The sequence below is a fragment of the Physeter macrocephalus genome, chromosome 21 (assembly GCF_002837175.3).
Source record: "Physeter macrocephalus isolate SW-GA chromosome 21, ASM283717v5, whole genome shotgun sequence".
Lineage (NCBI taxonomy): Eukaryota > Metazoa > Chordata > Mammalia > Artiodactyla > Physeteridae > Physeter > Physeter macrocephalus.
Genome location: NC_041234.1, coordinates 34,774,488 through 34,800,212, shown reverse-complemented (window position 1 = coordinate 34,800,212; position 25,725 = coordinate 34,774,488). Strand labels below are relative to the sequence as shown.

The window sequence follows — 25,725 nt, the reverse complement described above, 5'->3', positions numbered from 1 at the left end:
GGGCGGGGCTTAGGATTTACGGCTCGCTCCCTCCGGTCTCTTCCCCAGGGCCGCGCTGGCCCCGCCTCCCGGCCGCTCAGTAAGGTAAGGAAATAGCCGAGGGGGGAGGCGGGGAGGCGGGGAGGCGGGGAGGCGGGGAGGCGGGGAGGCGGGGAGGCGGGGAGGCGGGGAGGCGGGGAGGCGGGGAGGCGGGGAGGCGGGGAGGCGGGGAGGCGGGGAGGCGGGGAGGCGGGGAGGCGGGGAGGCGGGGAGGCGGGGAGGCGGGGAGGCGGGGAGGCGGGGAGGCGGGGAGGCGGGGAGGCGGGGAGGCGGGGAGGCGGGGAGGCGGGGAGGCGGGGAGGCGGGGAGGCGGGGAGGCGGGGAGGCGGGGAGGCGGGGAGGCGGGGAGGCGGGGAGGCGGGGAGGCGGGGAGGCGGGGAGGCTTCGTTGGCTGGTGTGGCCTTATAACCTATTTGTAAGCCAAGTTCTTGTCTGCGGGCGTCTGCTTGGCCCTAAATATGTGTGTTCTCGAACCTTAGTGACCAAGTGATCGCCAAGGCCGCATCAGACAAGGGTGGGGGGGTCGGTGCCTTTGTCTACAACGGAAGATGGCGACGGGCAGGGTGTGAGAAAATGGCCGCCAGGGTCACATGTTTTGCTGAGTATACCCACCTGAAATGACTAGGTTAGCTGCTCCCAGCAACCGTCCCGGCTTGCAGGGTCCCAGAGAAACCCTGAGGGAGCCACTCAGAGCTCCTTCTGCCACAGCGCAGATCCACGGCCAGGCCTACAAACCGAACAACTGGAAGCCTCTCCCACTCATTTGCCTTCTTCCCCTCCTCCTCCCTCCCTCCCTCAGGCCTCAGAGCAGCGTCGGCTGGAGGGAATGGATTTACCTCTGGAGTGGGGGCAAGTAAGGGTTTCTTCAGAAGTCATCTCAGGGAGCTCCTGACCTGGCTGGAGAATGAGGTCTCCCCCTTAAAAAAGTAATTATTAGTCTGAAAATGTCTTCTTCCTGATAATTTAGTTCCAGCCACTCCTCTTTCTCTAGACTAAACTTTGGAGTGAGGCCGAGCCCCTCTACCCCAAGGATATCAACCTCTAGCATATCCAGGCAGAAAATGACTCCCTCTGCCTACTCCTACCTCTTACATTCGAAGGACTCACTGCCCCTACATCCATGGAAGGCTTCTAAACTCTTACCCTAGAGAAACACAACTCCTCTGGACCCCAAACCGGCCCTGGCCACCTTCACCTTCCCCCCTGCATTAGCAAATTCTTCCTTTTTCTTTAAGACCTAACTCTTGTGGCTTCTATGAACTTTCCCAGCTGAGTGAGAAACTCAGAGCACCTTGTTGCCTTTATCACTTAGTACTGTAATCATTTATGTGGCTGTATCTCCACAGGAGAGTGAACTCCCTGAGACTAGGGGCCATATATCTTCGCGCCCTCAGCAGAACCCAGCACAAGACTGGTACAAGGCACGCTTCAGCAAATGTTTGTTAAATGGGTAAGTTTACAGGTCTACACCACAAATCAATGGGAAATGGACATTTTAGTAGATAGTGCTGGGAAATTTGGCTCACCATAACGAGAAAAATAAAACTGGATCCCTATTTATTTCCATATGAGAGGGTGGAGAATATCTTTGTGACCTAGGACTGTGGAAGGACTTTTTAAACAAAGTCCCAAATGCACAAACCATGAGGAAAAAATTTGTGATGAAGTCTTTGATAGGAATGAAAATTGGTATTACTACTTTGGAAAACAATTAAGAAGTAATCAGCATAGTTAAAGATGGCCCTGGGACCCAGCAATTCTGTTAGAGATGTGCATATATATATATACACATATATATATGTGTTAAGTCCTAGAGAAATTCTTAAACATATGCACAAGGAGGCATGTGCAAGAATATTCATTGCAAAATAAAGATAAAAAGAAAACAATCAAGAAAAGAATATTCATTGCAGAACTGTTAGTAATAGAGAAAAAAATCTCAACAATCTAAAAGTTCACCAAAAGGAGAATAAATAAATAGTGGTATAGCCACACAACAGAATACTATATACAACAGTGAAAAAAATGAACCAGAATTGGGTCTATCAATCCAGATAAATTTCAGAAACATAATGCTGTGATAAAATGCAAGTTGTGGAAGGATACATGATGTGTGAGACCATTTATATAGATTTTTTTAACTAGAAAACAATGCACTATGTTGTTTATCAATTACATAGATATGTAAACAATATTTTTTAAACGAATTAAACACCAAACGCAGAATGGTGATTACCTCTGGGGAACAAAATGAGAGAGAAATACACAGAGGACTTTGACTGTTTGTCTAATATTTTATCTGGGTAATAGGTACATGGGTGTGTGCTATATTATTCTTCATACGTATTTGTATGCCTGAAGTATTTCATATTTTTTTAGAAAGACTATGAGGATCTATAACAAAATTAATGGTGTCTAAATCTAGATCAGTGGTTCTCAAACTTGGGCTGCAGCAGAATCACTTGGGAGAGCTTGTTAAAATACCAGATGCTGGGCCCCACACCCAGAATTGTGTTTTAGTTAAGTCTGTAGTAGAGCCCAGGAATTTGCATTTCTAACAAGTTCCGTGGCGGTGGTGGTGGTGGTGGTGGTGGTGGTGGTGGTGGTGGTGGTGGTGGTGGTGGTGGTGCTGCTGCTGCTGGTGGTGGTGCTGGTGGTGGTGCTGGTGGTGCTGGTGGTGGTGGTGCTGGTGATGATGATGAAGAAGAAGAAGATGATGATGATGAAGCTGCTGCTGCTGCTAGTCCAGGTACCACATTTTGAGAACTGCTGACAGAGAAAATGAAATTATCAATGAATTTAGTTTTCTTCATTGTGCTTTTCTTTGTTTTCCATGTATTCAATGAGTGAGTGTTACTTTAGGGAGAGGTTTTTGTTGTTTTTTAAATTCTCTTTCATCTCTAGTTCCCACTCTCATTTCCTTCATGTAGGCAAGCATTTTAAAGTGTTTTATGCATATCTTTTTGTTTATATGTGTTCTTGCAAAATATGTATTGTTGTTTTACATGCATGTTCCCCAAAATTTTCATTTTTCCATTTTTCAAAATTCAGAACAGTTGAAAAAACTGTACAATGAAAGCCCATATACTCTTAATATTTTGCCAAATTTGTTCTACTTCTCTTTATATGTATATGTATGCATCTTCTTGCAGGCAGTATAACAGCTCACCCCTAAAAGCTTCAGCACACATCTACTAGAATAAGGACATTCTCCTGCATAACCACAATACCATTATCACACCTAAGAAAACTTACTAATTCAATAATACCATCAAAGATACCCTATATTCAGATTTTCCAATTGAGCCCAAAATGTTCTTAGACCTGCTCTTATTTTTTGATCCCAGTATCTAATTAAGGTTTGTGTATTACGTTTGGTTGTTGTAGCACTTTAACTTCTTTTAATCTAAAATAGTACCCCTAGATTTTTTGTGTGTTTGAGATTACACTGATACTTTTCAAGAGTCCAGGCCAGTTTCTTGTAGACTGTCACACAGAATATCTGGATTCATCTGCTCTTTCCACATGATTAGATTCAGGTTAAATAATTTGAGCAATAACAGTACCTAGAGGATACCTCTTACTTCATATTGTATCTTCTCAGGAGGCACATAACACCAGGTTGTCCCACTGTGGAGAATGTTTTGTGTCTGTGCATTTTTGTTTTATATAAATGGTATCTCAGTCTGTTTCTTACTTTTTTCATTCAGCCTTTTGTTTTTAAAGCCTATCCATATTGCTGTGTATACATCTAATCCATTGTTTCTAACTGCTCATGCTAACCAGTGTGCCTTCACCACATTTTCCCTGAATATTCCCCTGATAATGGACAGCAAGATTGCCTCCAGCTCCATGACACCACAAGTAATACTGTGATGAACATCCTTGTGCATGTCTCCTTATTGGCCTGTATGAGAATTTCTTTTGAAACATATACCCAGGAACAGAATGATTGCCTCATAAAGTGTGCATATACTTAGTTTGACTAAGAATACTAATACTGCTAAATGGTTCTCTGGGATGGCTACACCAGTCCAGTTTTACCACCAGTGTACAAAGATTCCTGGATCCCTACATCCTCACTGACACTTGACATTTTCCAGCTTTCTAGTTTTTACTGGTCTAATAGGTTTAATAGGTATTACTATATCTTACCTTGTTTTAGTTTACATTTCTCTGGTTATTAATTAATTTTTTTTGGCCGTGTCTCGCGGCTTGTGGGATCTTAGTCCCCCGACCAGGGATTGAACCTGCGCCCTCAGCAGTGAAAGCACAGAGTCCTAACCACCGGACCACCAGGGCATTCCCACTAATTAATTTTTGAGCATCTCTTTAGATGTGTGTCAAACGCCTCTTCTGTAAATTGCCTGCTTTTATAGTTGGGCCATTTTTTCTATTAGGGTTTCTATCTTTCCTGTTGATCTGCTAGAGTTCCTTATATAGTCTAGCTATTAGGCCCCTGTTGGTTTCAGTCCCCTGAAACCAACAGGAATCTCCCCCTGTTTTAACTTAGCCCATGATAGCTATCTTTGAACAGAAAATGTTAATTTTAATGTAGTCAAATGCATCACATTTTTGCTTTATGGTTTTTGGTTTGCGGGATTTTACTTAAAAAGTAGTTCCCTCCTCCTAGGTCACAAAGAATTCTTCTATTTTTTTTCTATTAACTTTATAGTTTTACCTTTCACCTTTAGGTTTTAATCCATTTAGAATCCACACTCATATGTGGTGATAGGTAGGTATGCAATTTATTTTTTCCATGTAGTGAGCCACATTTCCCACCACCAAATACTAAACAATCCCTTTTTCATTGATTTACCATGCCACCTTTGTCATATATTATGAAACATACACACATAGGTCTGTTTCTGTTCTTGTACTAATACCACCTTGTTTTTAATATTTTGTAACGTATCTTAAATCTGATAGGGCAAGTCCCCTCCTCTTTAGTCTTCTTTTGGGTTGTCTTAACTATATCTCTGCATAAATTTTAAAAAGATTTTATCAAGCTCTTCAAAAAATCCAACTGTAATTTTGATTAGGATTGCACTGAATTTATAGATTAATTTGGGGGAGTTGACACCATCAAAATATTAACTTGTCCCATCCAAGATCATGGAATGTCTCCTCATTTGTTCAGTTCACCTTCTATCTGTGCTCTTTATTAAGAGTTTAAAGTTTTCTCTTTAGAATTTTTGTGTGTTTTTACTAATTTAATTCCTAGTGACTTTACAGTTTTTGTTACTATTCTGAATATTTTAATTTTTTGAATAGATAATATACACGCATTTTGAATAGCAAAACTATCTAAAAATTACACTTTGAGAATTGTCACTCATCTTTGTCCATTCTACCCAGTTGCCACTATACACACCGCCCACAGTTACCAGTTTTATTCATTTATTTTTTTATTCTTCCAGTGTTTCTTTATGCAGATACAAACAAGTATAAATGTATATCCTATTCCATCTCCCTCTTTCTTACACAAAAGGTGACATACTATACATACAGTTATACATGTTGCTTTTTTCACGTGATACATCCTGCAGGTCCTTACATATCAGAGTATTAGAAAGTTTCCACTACATAGAAAGTCATGTAGTATGACTTGAAACTGTTGAAAACTGAGAAGTCGTTACATTATGTGGATGTGTAATAGTTTATTTAATGACTGCAATACCCTACTGATGGATGTTCAGGGTATTTTCAGTCCTTTGGTATTACAAATGGTGCCATAATGAATAGACATTTCATATGTATGCAGATATTTCTATAGGATGAATTCTAAGAATCACATTTGTAACTTTGGTAGATATTGCCAAAATTTCCCTCCGTAGGTGTACCATTTTGCACTTACCACCCATGTATGAGTTTATGTGTTTCACCACCACCTCACTCAGAAAGTGTATCATTAAAGACCTTCGGATTTTTGACAATGTGATAGGTGAGAAAAAGTATCTCACTGTAGTTTTAATTGACATTTCTCTTATGATGAGTGAGGTTGAGCATCTTTTCATATGTTTAAGGGTCATTTTTGTCTTTTCCTGTGAGTTGTCTATTTATATGCTCTGTTTATTTTCTCGATTTCTACAAGCTTGTTATATAATTAGAGAAATTGGACCTTTGTGAATGATATCAGTTGTCAGTATTTTTTCCCAGTTTGTTGTTCTTTTGACTTTGCTAATGGATTTTTTCCCAAGCAAATTTTACTTTATTTTTATGTAAACAAATTTATCTATGTTTTCTTTTATGGATTCTAGATTTTGATTTGTACTTTTGTGATAGATTGCATTAATGATCCCAATTTTTTATGTGTCTCCACACCCTTTGGTAGTGCCCTCCCATACTGACTGAGTTTGGCCATATAACTTACTTCAACCAACAGGATAGTAGCAAATTTGATATAAGCAGAGACCTGAGAAAGCTCTTGCATATTCTTCTTCCTCTCTTGGACCCCTGCCACTGCTATGAGAACATACCCAGGCTAGTCTGCTGGAGGGATGTGAGAGACATATAGAAATGAGCCTGGTCCTCCCAGCCAAGGCATCCTATAGCAGCCAACCTCCGGCCAAGCCACCAACTTAGTGCAGACACATGAGCTGGCAGAGTTGAGATCAACAGAGCCTGATCCAGCGTGTAGAACCTCTCAGCTGACCATAGACTCTTGTCTGAGTTTGGGTATCTAAATATTCATTTTGGTTTTTTATAGAGAATTATTGTAGCAATAGTCCCCCATCATTGTTCTTCCTTTTCAGAGATATTCTGGCTGTGCTTGTTTGTTATTTTAACATTTGATCTTTAATTTAGCTTGTCTAGTTTCAGAAAAAGAAAAAATATGGTATTTTAATTAGCTTATACTAAATTTATAAATTAATTTTACATCTTTATGATTTTGAGTCTTCCTATTTAAGAAATGGGGTGCCTTTCTATTTGTTTCTTCAGAGTGTTACAAAAGTTTTCTCTTGAAGGATTTAGACATTTCTTGTTAAGTTTGTTTCTAGGTATTTGCTATAGACTGAATGTTTGTGTCTTCCCCCACCCCCCGAATTTTACGTTGAAACCTAACCCCCAATGTGATAGTGTTTGGAGGTAGGACCTTTGGCAGGTGATTAGATCATGAGATTGGAGCCCTCATGACTGGGATTAGTGCCCTTATAAAAGAGACCTAAGAGAGCTCCCTTGCCACTCCTGCCATGTGAGGACACAGCGAGAAGATGGCTGTCTATGAACCAGGAAGTGGGCCCTCCCCAGACATAAAATCTTTGAGTGTCTTGATCTTGGACTTCCCAGACTCTAGAACTGTGAATAATAAATTTCAGTTGTTTATAAGCCAACCAGTCTGTGGTATTCTGTTATAACAGCCCCAACAGACTAAGACGTTATTTTGTCTTTTTTGTTGCTATGATAAATGGAGCCTTCTCTTCCATATATCTTCTAATTGAATGATTTCTATATATTAATTTTATATCCTGCTACCTTGCTGAGTTCTCTTGTTTGTAATAGTTTTCTGTTGGTTTGCTTGGGTTTTCTGGCTCTGCAGTCTTATCTATAAGTAATGATAGCTTTACCTCCTCCATTCCAATTGTAATTTCTAATTTCTTTTTCTTTTCTAATCACAATGCTTTTGCTACCTCCAATATAATGTTAAATTGTAGTGGAGCGAGTAGATACCCTTGTGAGTTTAGCATATAAATGCTGCTAGTGTTTCCTGGTTAAGTGAAGTGCTGGATTGCTGGATTTGGGGATGGATGGATGGATGGATAGATAGATAGATAGATAGATAGATAGATAGATAGATAGATAGATAGATAGATAGGCAGACATAATTATATTAAGGAAGAAATTTTTATAAAGAATTTTTTGTAAAGGATGGGTATTGAATTTTGTCAAATGGTTCTTTGGCATCTCTGAAAATGATGATATGATTTTTCTCCTTAGATTCAACAATATGTTAGATTGTATTAATGGATTTCCTAATATTGAATGATTTTTGCATTCTTGGAAATAAACTCCACATAGTCAGGGATTCTGTTTGCTAATATTTTATTTAGGATTTTGCATCAATATTCATAAGTGAAAATTGGTTTATATCATTTTCTTTTTCTTGTGAAATCTTTGTTAGATCTTGATATCAATGTTATACTCACTTCATAAAAAGAATATGAAAGTGTTCCTTCTTTATCTAGTCTCAGGAAAATAAAAATAACATTCAAATGATCTGCTTTTCAGTGTTAGCAGAGTTCCCCTGTGAAATCATCATGGCCCAGTGCTTTTGGGGGAAAGTAGCTCTTTATAACTTTTTCTATTTCTTCCATGGAAATTGGTCTATATGGACTTTTCTCTTTTAGAGTTTTGGTAAAATATATTTTCCTAGGATGTTTTCCATTTCTTCAAGGTCTTTAAAACGATTTGCACAGAGTTGTATGAGGAAGTCCTTTATAATGTTTAAAATGTCCTCTTACTATGGTTATGTCCAACTTTTCATTTCCTGGTTTGTGTCTTTGTGCTCTCTCCTTTTCTTGATTATTATTTAATGGCTTATATATTTCTTTTTCACAGAATTGGTTAATCTATTTATTTATTAGTTCTACTGTTACCTGTTTTCTAACTCCTTTATTTGAACTTTTCTCTTTGTTAATTCTTTCCTTCTGTTCCCCTTAAGTTTATTCTGTTTCTCTTTCACTAACTTTCTGAGTTGGGTTCATTTAATTTTTCCCTTGTTTTTAATATAAGTATTTTGAGGCAATGAACTTTTCTCTGACTGCTGCTTTATCTGTACCCATAGTTTCTGATATGTAATGTTTTCATTATTATTACTGTCTAGAAATTCAGCAATTTTGGTTTGAGTTTGCCCTTTGACCCAATAATTGTTTGACAGAGAGTTTTTATATATTCAGATGGAAGATCTTTTTTACATTCATTTCTACTTTTATCCAGTTGTGATCAGAGAACATTGTCAGTATTAGTTCTGCCTTTTGGAATTTATTGAGATTTTCTTCTTGGCCTAATATTGATTTTGTTGTTTAGGTTTTCTATATTCTTACTGGGTTTTTGTTGCTGTTGTTGTTCATTTGATCTGTCCTGGAATGAGAAAGGTGAGTTAAATTTCTCCTGTTTTTAGTGTGTTTCAATCTATTATCTATTTCTCCTTGTATCTCTTAATATTTCAGCTTTGTGAAAGTTGCTATGTTATTTGATACAAAAATACTCATAACTTTATATTTTCATTGTGAATTGTGGCCTTTTTTATCTCAATTAATGCTTTTTTGTAATAAGCTTTTTATTTCAGAATAATTTTAGTTTTATAGAACCCTTCATCTAGTTGCCCCTCATGTTACTATCTTATATGACTACATCTGTGAAAACTAAGAGATTAGCATTAGTACATTGCTATTAACTAAACTCCTGACTTTATTCAGATTTCACCAGTTTTTCCACTAATATACTTTTTCTGTTCCAGGCTCCAAACCAGAATCCCACATTGCATTTAGTCATCATCTCCTCCAACCTGTGGACAGTTCCTTAGTCTTTCCTTTTCATGACATTGACAGTCAATTAATGCCTTTCATTCTGACTTTCTAACTGGGCTGAAAATTAAGATTACAACCTCTGCTTTCTTTATTTGCATTTGACTGGTATACCTTTGCCCTTCTTGTATTTTTAACCTCTCTGAATCTATTTGTTTTAGTTGACTCTCTTGAATACAGTAGTTGGGTTTTGCTCAGGGATCCAATAGAAAAATGTTTTTCTTTAAATAGATGAGCTAAGACCATTTATATTTACTGATACAAAAGATGTTTGGTGTTAATATTGTCACATTATTTTAAGTTTTATTGTTAGCTATATTTTTATATATTAAAATCATGTTACTATGTAGTCTATTTTTATTGATTTTTTTATCAGTTAACGCTCAGTTTTTTTTGTTTTCTTTTATTTTTTGAATTTATGAATTTTATTTATTCGTTTATACAGCAGGTTCTTATTAGTTATACATTTTATACATACTTGTGTATATATGTCAATCCCAATCTCCCTATTCATCACAACACCACCATGCCCCCGCCACTTTGCCCCCTTGGTGTCCATATGTTTGTTCTCTACATCTGTGTCTCTATTTCTGCCCTGCAAACCGGTTCATCTGTACCATTTTTCTACATTCCACACATATGTGTTAATATATGATATTTGTCTTTCTCTTTCTGACTTACTTCACTCTGTATGACAGTTTCTAGATCCATCCACCTCACTACAAATGACCCAATTTCGTTCCTTTTTATGGCTGAGTAATATTCCCTTGTATATATGTACCACATCTTCTTTATCCATTAGTCTGTCAATGGGCATTTAGCTTGCTTCCATGACCTGGCTATTGTAAATAGTGCTGCAATGAACATTGGGGTGCATGTGTCATTATGAATTATGGTTTTCTCTCAGTATATGCCTAGTAGTGGGATTGCTGGGTCATATGGTAATTCTATTTTTAGTTTTTTAAGGAACCGCCATACTGGTCTCCATATTGGCTATATCAATTTACATTCCCACAGCAGTGCAAGAGGGTTCCCTTTTCTCTACACCCTCTCCAGCATTTGTTGTTTGTAGATTTTCTGATGATGCCCATTCTACCTGGTGTGAGATGATACCTCATGGTAGTTTTGATTTGCATTTCTCTAATAATTAGTGATGTTGAGCAGCTTTTTTCATGTGCTTCTTGGCCATCTATATGTCTTCTTTGGAGAAATGTCTATTTAGGTCTTCTGCCCAGATTTCGATTGGGTTGTTTGTTTTTTTAATATTGAGCTGCGTGAGCTGTTTATATATTTTGGAGATTAATCCTTTGTCAGTTCATTCATTTGCAAATATTTTCTTCCATTCTGAGGCTTGTCTTTTCATCTTGTTTGTAGTTTCCTTTGCTTTACAAAAGCTTTTAAGTTTCATTAGGTTCCATTTGTTTATTTTTGTTTTTATTTCCATTACTCTAGGAGGTAGATCAAAAAAGATCATGCTGTGATTTATGTCAGAGTGTTTGACATAAACATAGGAAGCTATGTTTTCCTCTAACAGTTTTATAGTGTCGGTGTTACATTTAGGTCTCTAATCCATTTTGAGTTTATTTTTGTGTATGATGTTACGGAGTGTTCTAATTTCATTCTTTTACATATAGCTGTCCAGTTTTCCCAGCACCACTTATTGAAGAGACTGTCTTTTCAACATTGTATATCCTTGCCTCCTTTGTCATAGATTAGTTGACCACAGGTGCGTGGGTTTATGTTTGGGCTTTCTATCCTGTTCCATTGATCTATATTTCTGGTTTTGTGCCAGTACCATATTGTCTTGATTACTGTAGCTTTGTACTATAGTCTGAAGTCAGGGAGTCTGATTCCTCCAGCTCCACTTTTTTCCCTCAAGACTGCTTTGGGTAGGGCTTCCCTGGTGGTGCAGTGGTTAAGAATCCACCTGCCAATGCAGTGGACACGGGTTCGAGCCCTGGTCCAGGAAGATCCCACATGCCACAGAGCAGCTAAGCCCATGCAACACAACTACTGAGCCTGCGCTCCAGAGCCACAAGCCACAACTACTGATCCCGCATGCTGCAACTACTGAAGCCTGCACGCCTAGAGCCCATGCTCCACAACAAGAGACGCCACTGCAATGAGAACACTGTGCACCGCAAGGAAGAGTAACCCCCACTTGCTGCAACTAGAGAAAAGCCCGCGCACAGGAACAAAGACCCAATGCAGCCAAAAATAAGATAAATAAATTAAAAAAGAAAAAAGACTGCTTTGGCTATTCTGGGTCTTTTGTGTCTCCATACAAGTTTTAAGATTTTTTATTCTAGTTCTGTAAAAACTGCCATTGGAAATTTGATAGGGATTGCATTGAATCTGTAGATTGCTTTTGGTAGTATAGTCATTTTCACAGTATTAATTCTTACAATCCAAGAACATGGTATATCTCTCCATCTCCAGATCCCTAATTTAATCACATCTGCACAGTCCCTTTCGCCATGTGAGGTGACACACGTGTTCACAGATTCCCAGAACTAGGACGTGGACATCTTGGGAGGCTGTGGGGCATTACTCAGCCTTCCACAGAGTAGTCCAGAGGTGGGCCTAGGTGCCTAGGACTCTATACCCCTATATTAAAAGGTCACTGGAAGGGCATGACTTTGACCGAGGCACTCTCTGTAGCTGAGGCACCCCTGAAGGTGCTAATAGCTGGAGGGGGCCCCTGAAAGCACTCCACAAACCAGGACAGCAAGTGGTTTCTTCTTTTTTTTTTTTTTTTTAAGATTTATTTATTATTTATTTATTTACTTTTGGCTGCCTCAGGTCTTAGCTGCAGCACACGGGATCTTCGTTGAGGTGCAGTCTTTCATTGCGGTGCGCGGGCTCTTCGTTGTAGTGCGCGGACTTCTCTCTAGTTGTGGCGCGCAGATTCTCTCTCTCTAGTTGTGGCGCATGGGTTCTCTCTCTCTCTAGTTGTGGTGCGCGGTCTCCAGGGCGCATGGGCTCTGTAGTTTGCGGCACGCAGGCTCTCTCGTTGAGGCACGCGAGCTCAGTAGTTGTGGCGCAGGTGCTTAGTTGCACAGCGGCATGTGGGATCTTGGTTCCCTGACCAGGGATCGAACCCACCTCCCCTGCATTGGAAGGCGGATTCTTCACCACTGGACCACCAGGGAAGTCCCAGAAGGTGCTTTCTTAAAGGGGAACCTGGGCAGTAATATTATGGCGTCCACTACCACACTCCGTCCCCAAATCTTAGCACAGAAATGGGCACCAAGTAGGCTCGTAACCTTGACTGTAGGTGCATAAGTTGCCACCTAGACGCTCACCCACAGAGGAATTCCCAGAAACGGATCATAATGACAATGGCACCCACTGACTGAGCACATACCATCCATCTGCCAGGCCCTGCACTAAGCAGGAGACTCACATGACCTCACTGCGTGCCCGCCCCTGCCCTATTACTCTTCCCATTTGTTTAAACAGAAAAGGAAACTGAGGCCCAGGAAAAGTCCTCTGTTGCCGTTTTTTTGGAAGAGTTTGAGAAGGATGGGTGTTAGCTCTTCTCTAAATGTCTGATAGACTTCACCCATGAAGCTATCTGGTCCTAGACTTTTGTTTGTTGGAAGACTTTTAATCACAGTTTCAATTTCATTACTTGTGATTGGTCTGTTCATATTTTCTGTTTCTTCCTGGTTCAGTCTTGGAAGGTTATACCTTTCTAAGAATTTCTCCATTTCTTCCAGGTTGTCCATTTTATTGGCATAGAGAATTAAATATATCTGGTCTGTTGTGTCATTTAAAGCTTGTGTTTCCTTATTAATTTTCTGTTTGGATGATCTGTCCATTGGTGTAAGTGAGGTGTTAAAATCCCCCACTATTATTGTGTTGCTGTTGATTTCCTCTTTTAGAGCTGTTAGCAGTTGCTTTATGTATTGAGGTGCTCCTATGTCGGGTGCATATATATTTATAATTGTTATATCTTTTTATTGGATTGATCCCTTGATCATTATGTAGTGTCCTTCCTTGTCTCTTATAACATTTTTTTTTTTTTTGTGGTATGCGGGCTTCTCACTGTTGTGGCCTCTCTGATTGCGGAGCACAGGCTCCGGACACACAGGCTCAGCGGCCATGGCTCACGGGCCTAGCCGCTCCGTGGCATGTGTGATCTTCCCGGACTGGGGTACAAACCCGTGTCCCTTTCATCGGCAGGCGGACTCACAACCACTGCACCACCAGGGAAGCCCTAACATTTTTATTTTAAAGTCTATTTTATCTGATATGAGTATTGCTACTCCAGCTTTCTTTTGATTTCCATTTGCATCAGGTAGAGTAATCTTGGTTGTAGATTCTTCCCTTTCATCACGTTAAATATATCATGCCAGTCCCTTCTGGCTTGTAGTTTCTGCTGAGAAATCAGCTGTTAACCTTATGGGAGTTCCCTTGTATGTTATTTGTAATTTTCCCTTGTTGCTTTCAATAATTTTTCTTTGTCTTTAGTTTTCTTCAGTTTGATTACTATGTGTTCGGGGTGTTTCTCCTTGGGTTTATCCTGCCTGGGACTGTCTGCGCTCCCTGGACCTGGGTGGCTATTTCCTTTCCCATGTTAGGTAAGTTTTCTACTATAATCTCTTCAGATATTTTCTCGGGTCCTTTCTCTCTCTCTTCTTCTTCTGGGACCCCTATAATGCGAATGTTGTTGTGTTTAATGTTGTTCCAGAGGTCTCTTAGGCTGTCTCCATTTCTTTTCATTCTTTTTTCTTTATTCTGTTCCATTGTTTTTTAATTCTTCTAGGTCTTTGTTAAACATTTCTTGCATCTTCTCTATCTTTGCCTCCGTTCTTTTTCTGAATTCCTCGATCATCTTCACTGTCATTATTCTGAATTCTTTTTCTGGAAGCTTTCCTACCTCCACTTCATTTAATTGTTTTTCTGAGGTTTTATCTTGTTCCTTCATCTCGTACATAGCCCTCTGCCTTTTCATCTTGTCTATCTTTCTGTGAATGTGGATTTTTTCTGATTTTTTTTGTCCTGACATTTAGAAAAGTTTATACTTTGGTCTAGTGATTAATTTTAGGTATCTTGTTTTTTCTAGTTGTTTATTGCTAATGTAAAGAAATGTTATTGATTTTTATAAGTTGATTTTGTACCTAGCAACTTGCTGAACTCTTTTTAATTCTAATAGTATGTCAGTTGAATCTGTTGGTTTTATCTCTTCTCTTCCAGTCCTTACACGTCTCATTTCTTTTTCTCCCTTTATAGTATTAAACAAGACTTCCAGTTCTATGTTAAACAGTAGTTGGTGAGAGTAAGTATCTAGTCTTATTCTTAATCTTCAAGGAAATGCATCTTAAGTTTCTCCATTTACTGCAAAATATGCTGTAAAATTTTGGTATGTAACCTTCACGAAGTTAAGAAATTTTCCTTCTATTCGTATTTTTTAAAGAGTTTTCATCATAAGTAGGCATGTAACATACTTTTTCTACATTAATTGAGATACTTATACAATTATTCTCCCTTAGTCTATTCATGTGGTAAATTACATTGATAGATTTTTCTGAGTTTGAATGCTTTCTCCTTGCATTCTTGGAATTAACTCCATTTGATTGTCATGTATTTTTTAAATACTGTTGAATTCTGTTAGCTAATATTTTATTTAAGATTTATGCATCATATTCATAAGTGAAATGAGCCCATAATTTTCTTTAATTGTCCTTATCTGTTTTTAAAATCAAGACTTCAAGATTTTACTAGACAAATAAAATGAGCTAGGCAGCTTTCTCTCCTTTTCTATTTTCTGGAATAAGTTGTATAAGAAGAGAAGTAACTCCTGAGAGTCCCGCACACTATACCTGTAAATCCATCTGGGCCTGGATTTGGGTGGAAGGGATGTCCTTACCTACCATTTCAGTTTCATTAATGCCTAGTGGTCTATTCAAGTTCTCTACTTCCTATGCCATTTTTATCACTTTATATTTTTCTAGGAAAAAACTTTACCTAGATCTTTCCAATTATTTCTGCCTAGTTCCTAGCAGTCAGGTTTCTGGCTTGAGTACTTGGTGGTGCCTTCACAGAGAGGAGGGCACAAGAGGAGCAGCATGTCTGTCATTTGGGGGCCAGAGGAAGTTTGGCTACCTCTACACTTTCAGCAAAGCAATGGCTATATGTGATTCTCTGTTGCTTTGGATATTTGTGATTATGTATGAATGTGCACACTTCTATAAAGGTGTGTTTTTATACATGATGCTCTGGTGTGTTTCTGTTTATATGAAAATGTCAGGCTGAAAAAGAACAATTTTTCTGTGTAGTTATTTTTCTGTATCTGTTTGCATGGGTCCGTGAGCTGTGATGGGGGTATTTCCATGGTTCTCTCAATGTCCCTGTGTACATCAGCATCTCTGCCAGCTGGTAATTGATTCTGTGTGCTTTTCCATGTCTTGGAGTATCTGCAACTGTGAGGGTTCTTGATTCTATGTGTATCTTTATGTCTCTGCACATGTCTGCATCTCTGAGGGTTGGGGATTATGTATGCATCTCTGTGTTTTACTGTAGAAATATATGTATGCAGTGCACATGCTACGTGGCAAGTTCAGACTCTCCAAGTCTGGAAGAAACATTACAACAGGAAATGCTCTGGATTCCAGCTTCCGGATGGAATTTCACTCAGAAAAATACCCCTTCCTGGTCCTCCCAATAACTGCAGCATTCTTTGTCTTTCTTGAAGAGGCTGAGTTGAGGGGGTTTATGCTAACCTTGACCTCAGAGGCCACGTCTTTCAGGAGGATTTGGCAGAGCCATGAAATTCCACACCCTGCCACTTGCCTCTTGCCAGGCCTACTGCTTCCTCCTAAACCCTTTTATAGCTCCACGTTATCTACCAGACCAATTCCAATCTAAATTGTCCAGAGAGGCCAGAAGAAGACACATGGAGATGAGGAGAAAGAAACAGAATAAGATTTTTATAAAGAAATAGATAAACAAAGATATGGGAACAGGGGTATAGAGAAATGAGAACAAGGAGATAAAGAGACAGAGACCAAGAAATAGGGCCTGAATGGTAGGAACAGATAGTCAGAAATGGTGATAAAGAAGCAAAGAAGGTTGGGGACAGAGAGATGTACAGACAGATGGAATGGGCAGGGTAGAAAAAGAGGGACTGACAGAAATGAGGCTGGAATGTAGGGAGAGAGAGAGAGATGGGGACAGAGACACAGAGATTGGGGTCAGAAAGGCTGTTACATAAAACATGAGGATAGAGACACAGAGATGATAACAGCCAGGTGGATAGAGAGAGACACAGAGATGATAACCGCCAGGTAGATAAAGAGAGTGACTGGGATTAGTTAGACAAAGATAGAAACGGAGATGGTGTTGAGGAGGAGGAAGAGGTTGATGATATAGAAGCTAATATTTTTTTAATTGAAGTATAGTTGATTTACAATGTTTCAGGTGTACAGCAAAGTGGTTCAATTATATATATATAAATATATAGGTATATATAGTCTTTCATATTCTTTTCCATTATAGGTTATTACAAGATATTGAATACAGTTCCCTGTGCTATAGTAGGTCCTTGTTATTTATTTTTAGGAGCTAATATTTTTGAGCATTTGTTATATTTGAGGCATGGTTCTACAAGCTGTACATGTGTTAGTTCATTTAATGCTCTTGGTAACACTGAAGCAGGTACTGTTATCAGCCCTGTTTTACAGATGAGAACACTGAGGCACAGCAAGTCAGCAGCACAACTAGGATTGGAATCCAAACAATCTAACGCCAGAGGCCATACTCTTGACTACTCTGTCAGTGACAGAGAGATACAGACAGGGAGCTGGGGACAAGATGGCAAACAGATGAAACACACATAGGGACAGAAAGATGGAAACAAGAGACAGGCACATGAGGAGAGCCACCCAGCAAGAGAGATGGTAACAGAGGTAGAAAAGGGGTGATAGATGAGGAGAGACTCAAAGAGGGAAACAAGGGCAAGAAGACCAACATAGGGTTATGTGTGTTAGAGAGAAACAAAGAGAATGTAAATGTTAGTTGTGAGGGGGTGGGAGGCTGGGGTGAAGACAGAGACTGGAACAGAAAGGTGAGAATTGAAATAGAGAAAGATAGGTGGGGAACAGAGACAGATGAATGCAGCAACATAAATAGAAAGATGAGAACTGGGAGACAGCCAGAGATAAGATAAATAGGTACAGAGTGATGGAGACAGAGGGGTGGACAGAAAAGAGGCCAAGGAGCCAAAGGAAATTGAAAGAGAAACAGAAAAGACACAAATTTTGGAACAAAAATTCAGAAACAGATGAGGTAGGGTAATATGTTATTATATATGTGAGGATGGAGACACAGACCAAGAGAACCATAAGTTAGATGGGGACAGGATGGAGACAAGGCAACCCCCAACAGAGGCAATGGAGAGAGACTGAGAGCAAGAGCAAGAAGGGGAGAGATTGAGAGAGAATAGGAGAGATAGGAAAGAGAAACCACCAGAGAGATGTAAACAGAAAGACAAGAGAGAGCAAAATAAGAGAGATGGGAGACATCTGAAAGGTGGTGACAGTGATGGTGAACTGGGGTGACAGTAAAAAATAAATAGAGGCACAGAATGAAGTAATTTTGATTCAACAACCACTCACAAGTCTCAGATATATCAGAGCTGGCACTGGGCTGTGTGGTACCCAATAGGCTGTGAGCTCAGGAAGGCAGGGCCTGGGCCTTTGTTATGCAATACTGTATCCTCCACCTACAGTATACTCCCAATCATGTGGAGGGCTACCATTTATTAAACATTAGGTACTGGGGACTGTGCATGCGTTTCATGGATTATGTTATTGAATCCTCACAACTCTGATGTAGTAGGTATTATTATCATCCCCCCCAATTTACAGATGGGGAAACTGAGACTTAGAGCAATGAGTAACTTACCCAGGGTCACACAGAAGAGCTAGGAGTGAAGCCCCAGCCTGGACCAATGGTGAGAGTATGTCATGAACCAAGGATTAGGATGAACCCTGTTCTTTCTGTACACCCAAGGTGCAAAAAATCAAATTCCAGTCTGCCTGCCTCCAAGGCCTACATGTTTGACCACCATGCCACACTGCTCTAGTGAAGACTCACTCACAGACTGATGGAAGACTGCTTAACCAAGGTAAGTGTGTCCTGACTCCTTACCCTCTGGAGCTCCCTCTATCTAGCGAAGGAGGATGACCTGGCTACCTCAGAGAGAGTGAGAAAAGTCCTGTGAGTGACAGGAATAAAGCCCTGTGGGAGAACCTCGGCCAGAGAAAATCAGAGAATGCTTCCTGGAGGAGAAAGTAGTTCAAAGAGGCCAAAGAGATTTACAGAGAGGTCAGTGAAGCTTGAGGGTCCCTCATTTGTCTCTTCCAAGGCCCTCTTAACAATCAGCGAAAAATCAAAGAGTACTGAAGATGTGTACTCTTCACTCTATAAGAAAATTGAAATGCCTTGACATCTTACAGCTCATATATGAAAGAAACTAAACAGGTTTTCCCAAATTTGACAATAGTCCTAAAAATGTACATTATTGTAAAGCTGAAACTTTTCTAAACTATCAATAGTAAAAAATTTCTGTCAACCATGCTATTAAGAAAGACTGACTAATATTTCTGTTCTCTCTACAGAAAAATGATCTTATGCTTCAGTGACAAAATAAAAGCCATCAGACATGGGAGAATTGTTCCAGGACTTTCATCTTCCCACCACTGAATCTCTAAACCTCCCAGTATCTGTGTTCATCTTTTGTTTCATTCCTTCCTGTTACAATGAAGGGCCTGAGGACCTCTCCTTCTCTCTGAGGCCAAGTGCCCCAGACCCCAGCCTCTCCTTTCCCTTCCATTATTCCTTTTCTCTTCTGTGTTCCCGTCAGGTCCCTCTCTATGGTCTCTGAGTCTTTCCCAGCAGCAAACAAGCATAGTCTAGTATCTCCCATCTTAGAAAAATCATTCTTTGCCCCTCCTCCTACCATCACCTTAGCTCTCTGGGCTCTGTTCCCATTCACAGCCATGTTTCACAAGGAAATCGCCTACACACCTAGCTCCACTTCAGCAGGATGGGGGGCAGTGTTTTATTCCCTCTGACCTCAGGGAGGGTCGTGTAACAATCTACCCTCCCACCAGCACTCTATCCAATTATTCCTGCTTTTAAAATTTTATTTATTTTTCATGATAATACATTATAAATTTTATAATATACATATCTGTACAGTTTGAATAAATTATAAAACAAATACCTATGTACCTGTGCCCATCACCCAGCTTCAAAAACAAATCATTTCTGAATGACAAAACCCGCCATGTAGCCCTCCCCAGTCACATCTCCTTCCCCTCCCTGAGGTAACCAGTGTCATTTTTCATGCCTTGCTTTTTTGTATGGTTTTACAACATATTACTGCATCCATATATTGTATAATTTTGAATGTTGTTCAACTTTATATAAACATATTCTTTCATGACTTTTTTGAATCAGTATTAGGTTTCCTGAGTTTTATCCATGTTGATACATGTAGCTGGAGTTCATTCATTTATTTAATTATAGTTTTCCATTGTATAAATATGTCTCAATTTATTCATTTTATTTTCTTGTTTCTGTTTCTTGCTGTTTCAAACAGGCTTTGGTGAACACTCTTGTAGTGTCTCCCAGGACACGTGAGGATTTCTCTAGGGGAGCGATTCTCAAACTTTCTGGTCTCACGACTTCCTTTACATTCTTAAAAATCACTGCAGACCCTAAAAAGCTTTGGCGTATGTGGGTTATACCAATTGATACTTGCTGTATTAGAAATTAAAACTGAGAAAGCTTAAATATATTAATTTTAAAATAATAAGCCAATTACATTTAACAAAAGTAACATTTTTATGAATAACTATATTTTCCAAAACAAAAAGAATATAGTGAGAAGAGTGGCATTGTTTTACATTTTTGCAAATCTCTTTACTGTATGGCTTAATAGAAGACAGCTGGATTCTCATATCTGCTTCTGCATTCAATCTGTTGTGATATTACATGTCATGTAGCCTCTGGAAAACTCCACTCTACGTACTTGAGAGAATAAGAGTAAAAGAAGCAAATAACATATTTCTAGTATTATGGTTTTGGCTCCCCCACCCCGCATCCCTGCCTTCAGGATCCCCAGACCACATTGTGGGAACTACCACTCTGGGATAGACACCTAAAATTGCTGGACCTAGAGTATGTGGGTAGTTCAGCTTTACTAGAAAATGGCCAACATTTTCTAGAGTGGTTGTATCAGTTTACACTCCTACCAATGGTGTATCCATTCACTCTTCATCCAGTCTAGTTTTCACCCCACCACTCCTCCAAAACTACTTATATCAAGGTCACTACCAACACCCGTATTGCCGTATCCAATAGATCCCTTTCGATCATCATTTTAGTTGACTTCTCAGCACTCTTAAAACATCCCTGGGCTTCCCTGGTGGCGCAGTGGTTGAGAATCCGCCTGCTGATGCAGGGGACACGGGTTTGTGCCCCGGTCCGGGAAGATCCCACATGTCGCGGAGCGGCTGGGCCCGTGAGCCATGGCCGCTGAGCCTGCGCGTCCGGAGCCTGTGCTCCGCCACGGGAGAGGCCACAACAGTGAGAGGCCCGCAAAAAAAAAATCCCTGACACATCGCTAGTTATGTCCCTATCTCTTTACCTCTTTTCAGTCTCTTTGCCACCTCCTACTCCTTCATCCAACCTCTAAACTTGAAATTTCTCAGAGCTCAGTCATGGATTCTCTTCCTTTCTCTTTGTTCTGTCTTAGACTGAATTCTTCTCTTGTGGTTTTTTAATGTTGTCTCTATAGTGCCAACTCTCATTTATATCTGAAACCAGACCTCTCTGGGATGTACAATATATACCACTATCTACTTGACTTCTTCCTTTGGCTATTTCAAGGGCATGTAAAACTGAACTCTTGATCTTCCCCTGAAAACCTTTTCCTCTTTCTGTCTTCCTCATCTCGATGAATGATCTGGCCTCACATCACCCGGTCCTTGGGAGGTATCCTTGATTCCTCCCTCTCCCTCCCACCTGCAAGCCACCACACCAAGCCCTTTCAATTCTAAATATCTTTCAAATCTACCTCTCTTCATCTCCACCTCTGCCACCTTAGTCCACTCACCGTCATCTCTGATTGCAGTAGACTTATAATCTTGTCCACCTCCAATCCAATCCACAACAGCCAAAGTAATCTCTTTAAACATTAACTATACCATGTCAATTCCAAGCTTAAAACCTTTCAATGTAGTGTATTTCAGCATTTGGGGGATAGGAAGTATCTACAAAAGAGATACTATTTCATCATGATCATATATGATGCAAACTGAGACATGCTTACCCTTCCTACATAATCCTATGATATGTTCTGATATTTTTTCTTCTTTTCTCAAATTGAGTTCAGTACTTTCTGCAGTTTGACCCACATTTAAAAGCACTGCTTCAGTACCTTTTTATTGCTCATAGAATAAGATCTATTCTCCTTACCATGGCCTATAAAGCCCGACATAAGCTGGCTTCTGCCTGCCTACCTCCTCAACCTCACATCCCATACCTCTTGCCCTCAGCTCACTATGCTCCAGCCATACTGGCCTTCCTGCAGTTCCTAAGTATACCCTTTCCCTTTCTTCCCAGGGCCTTCTCACTTGCCGTGGCCTCTGCCTGTGATACTTTTGCCTCCACTCTTCATGGGCTAACTCCCATTCCTTTACTCACCTTAAATATTGGCCTTGCCTGAATCTCAGGTTAAATTGCCCCCACCTATTATTCTCTTTCCTATCACCCTGTTCCAACTCTTTATAGCCTTATCACAATTTGTAATTTTGTGTGTTTATATGTTGTAATTATGTATTGTTTGCCTCAAGTCCTCTCCAGCACCAGACTGAAATTCTGAGGGCCAAGTTTGTTTTCCATGATCTTGTTCATGTCTGTCTTATTCACCACTGCATAAGTAGTGCCTCATATGGTGCCTGGCCCAAAGTGTGTGCTCAAAAGGCATTCATCAAATGAGCAGAGATCTGAAGAACAAATGAAATGGAACTGGGGAGATGTGGACAGAATTTCTTGCAGATGCAACAGCATATGCAAAGACTCCAAAGCTAGACAGACTAAGGAACAGTCTAATAATTTCAGCTTTGACTCAAGCATGGAGTCTGGAAAGGCTGGTGGTGGTCAAATCATGAAGAGCCCAGCTTAACTTTGCCTGTTGAGGAAGGTAGTTTTCCTTTTGAGCAAGTGGGGGACTCATTGAAGGGTTCTAAACGTGAGAGTGATATGATTTTGGTTTACCTTTTTAAAAGATCATACTGCCTACAGTGAAGAGACTAGATTCCAGGGAATAAGACTGAAACAGGGAGGTTGTGACAGTATTCAGGTTAGAAATGGTGCTGGCCTAGATTAGGGTAGTAGCAGCAGAAATAAAAGAGACTACATAAATAAATTTGGGAGATATTCAGGAGATAAAAATGACAGGACTTGGTGATTGCATGGGAGTGGAGGAGAAAGAAGAGGGGTATAGCTCAGGTTTCTGCCTTGACTGGGGTCATTCACTAAGGTAAGGCACAAAGAAGGACAAAAAGGCTGGGAGGAGGATACCTTGAGTTGGAGAGAAGCTGAGGCTTTAGGTGTCTCCAGGGTATTCAGGTAGAGCTATCTGTCTATTAACCCGCTGAACACATAGGTCAGGAGAAGTACCTGGACTTGTATCAATTTGGGAGTCATCAGCAAAGAAATGATAGTTGAAACCATGAGAATGAATGTAATAATCATAGGAAAGAAAAGAGAGAGAGAAGAGAGCTCAGGCCAAAACCTAGAGAGCACCAGCATTTAAGAGTTGGACAAGGAGGAGTCTGGAAAGTAAAAAGGAGTTACCAAGGAAGCAGGAGAAAACTGAGAGTGGGGTGTCATGGAAGTGGTTTAAGGAGGAGGGAGTGGTCACTAGTGCCAAATGCTACCAAGAAGTCAGGTAAGATAACCTCTGAATAGATTCTATTGGATTTAGTGACATGGGCCATGGCAGACCTTGATAAGAAAGCAGTATCAGGCAAATAGTAGAGGCAGATTGGAGTGGGTTGAAAGATAAGTGGGAAGTGGGAAAATTAAGACAGTTAAGTGTAGGCGACTCTTGAGACGTTTATAGAGGGAAGAGAGGGAGGTGGTTGGAGAGGGAGATTTTTTGGTAATTTTTAGATGGAAGAGACCTGAGTATGTTTAAATGCTGTTGGGAAGGAACAAGGGACAGATTCTGTAGGTTTGGTGGCAAGAAGGAAAGAACTTCCTTTTTGGTGACTTCTGTTTACTCTGTGAAGTAGGAGGTGGGGTCATCTGCTGAGGGTCAGGGGACAGATGGAGAAGTTGGGGGTTTGAGGAGAAGGGAGGTTAGAAATGGCTGTTGCAGAGCATGAGAGAGAAGGCTACCCGGGAACACACAGTAGGGTTGTGGGTCAGCACCGAGGGCCTGGTAGAAGCTGGGGACCATGAGTTTATAGTGGCACAAATCTGTGAGGTTGAGTAGTTTTCTCCAGCAGTGTTTAGCTGCCTGGGCACAGGCATGGAAAAGGCGGACAGTTGGACTGATTCAAGGTTGGAATGTTGCCAGGCAGATGCGACAATCCTGGGAACTGAGGCTATTGGCCAAAGAGTGGCGATGTAAAGAACCATGAGGTCTGGTCTGAGCTGCGTGAAGAGTATCAAAGGCAAGTCCCCTATGAACCAATCCCTAGGGAAACTCTGGAACATGTGGAAAGGTTGCTGGAAAAGAGGTTGAACGATGAGCAGAGGGAGGCAGAACTGAGATGGGACAGAAAGGCAGATTTGGGGGTTTGAGTCCGTAGACCTGACTGTGCGGGACCAGGGGGAGATGGGGAGGACAGGCTGAGGGGGAATTTTTAAGAAGAAGGAGTGCCTTGAAGGCGGTCGCAGCGAGAATTGAGGCCGGGCGAAGTGAGGAGGCGTGGCCAGGCGCAAATCCCGGGCGAGGGGGCGGGGCCCGGGCAACTGGGTCCCAGCGCCGCTGTGGCTGCGGCTGCCTCAGCGACTACTCCCGCCTCCCCACCCCCCTTCCCCGGGCTCCTTCCCGCCCGCCGCCGCGGAGACCCAGGCCGAGGCTGGGGAGGACGGCGGAGCCGGGCCCAGGCTGTTCCCCTGGCCCCGCCGCTGGAGCATCGTCCGGAGGCATTGGCTGAGGGGGAAACCCCCAGTCCGAGCGCGCGGCGCACACGCGCGCCCCCCGCCACCGCCATCCTCTCCTCCCTCCCTCCCTCCCCTTCCCTCTCCTCTCCTCCCCTCCGCCCCCCAGCCTCCGCTGCGGCGGGAGGAAGAACCTTTTCCGACCAGCCAGGAGAGCCCAGATCGATTCCCATCTGGGGAGAAAGAAGAGAACACGCACTCGGAACAGACCGGCCGCTCGCCCCCGGGCCACGGAAGTGGCTCGCCGCTCACTAGAGAGCCCGCGCCGAGCGCTACCCCCCGACCCTCATCCAGCCGCTGCCGCATAGACAGCGCTCGCCAGCGGGCCCCCGGCCCCGCCGAGCCCACTCCCCGCGCGGGGCCCGGGCCGGCGATGCCTGGCACCGCAGCGGCGGTGGCCGCGGCTGCTGCTGGTACTGCCACCGCTGCCACGGCTGCTGGCCCGGGCCCGGGCCGGGGGCTCGAGTCTCCGCAGTGGGGCTGAGCCCGCAGCCCCGCCCCCCGAGCCTGAGGCCGCTGCTCCGCCGGGCGCCGGGCCTCCTCCGCCCGCGCCTACGCCCCAGGAGCTGGAGCCAAGCGGGGAGCCCGGGCCCCGCGCCCAGGCCCGGACCATGCACGGCCACCGAGCCCCGGGGGGCGCCGGGCCTTCCGAGCCCGAACACCCAAACGCGAACTCCCCCAGCGCCGCCCCACCGGCCTATGCCGACTCGGACCCTGGAGCCTCGGAGCCTGGACTGCCGGTGCCCAGGGGATCAGGCTCGGCTCTCGGAAGCCTCTTGGATCCCCAGTTTGCTGGACCCTCGGACGCCAGTCTGGGCGTCGCTCCAGGCCCCCGGGTCTTGCCCTGCGGCCCCAGTCCACAGCACCACCGGGCCCTGCGCTTCTCCTACCACCTGGAGGGCTCGCAACCCCGGCCTGGTGAGTGATTGAGAAAGCATGGGAGCCTGAGCCATGGGCCTGGGAGCGG

General features: G+C 42.0%; 1 protein-coding gene and 1 long non-coding RNA gene across 9 annotated transcripts in view; both read left to right on the top strand.

Moving 5' to 3' along the window:
- Positions 1-2: 2 nt before the first annotated feature.
- On the top strand, positions 3-19,955 carry LOC102977285 (uncharacterized). 6 transcript variants are annotated; one of them, XR_008616439.1, is made up of 7 exons: positions 3-84; positions 1,386-1,489; positions 9,067-9,134; positions 14,043-14,152; positions 14,805-14,850; positions 18,585-18,699; positions 19,193-19,955. It is a non-coding gene; the product is annotated as an uncharacterized lncRNA (long non-coding RNA). The 6 variants fall into 6 exon arrangements; XR_008616437.1 differs by lacking the exon at positions 3-84 and adding an exon at positions 416-664; XR_008616438.1 differs by lacking the exon at positions 3-84 and adding an exon at positions 416-965.
- Positions 19,956-25,222: 5,267 nt separating this feature from the next.
- Positions 25,223-25,725, top strand: part of FGD1 (FYVE, RhoGEF and PH domain containing 1) — a 36,056-nt gene continuing 35,553 nt past the window's right edge. For 2 of the 3 annotated variants that reach the window (XM_055081969.1, XM_028482524.2), the window contains exon 1: positions 25,286-25,676. In XM_055081969.1, the coding sequence (XP_054937944.1) occupies positions 25,370-25,676 (307 nt within the window). In that variant the 5' untranslated portion in view covers positions 25,286-25,369. Of the gene's footprint in view, positions 25,677-25,725 lie in introns of all 3 variants that reach the window. The other variant, XM_007117774.3, reaches the window with a different exon arrangement.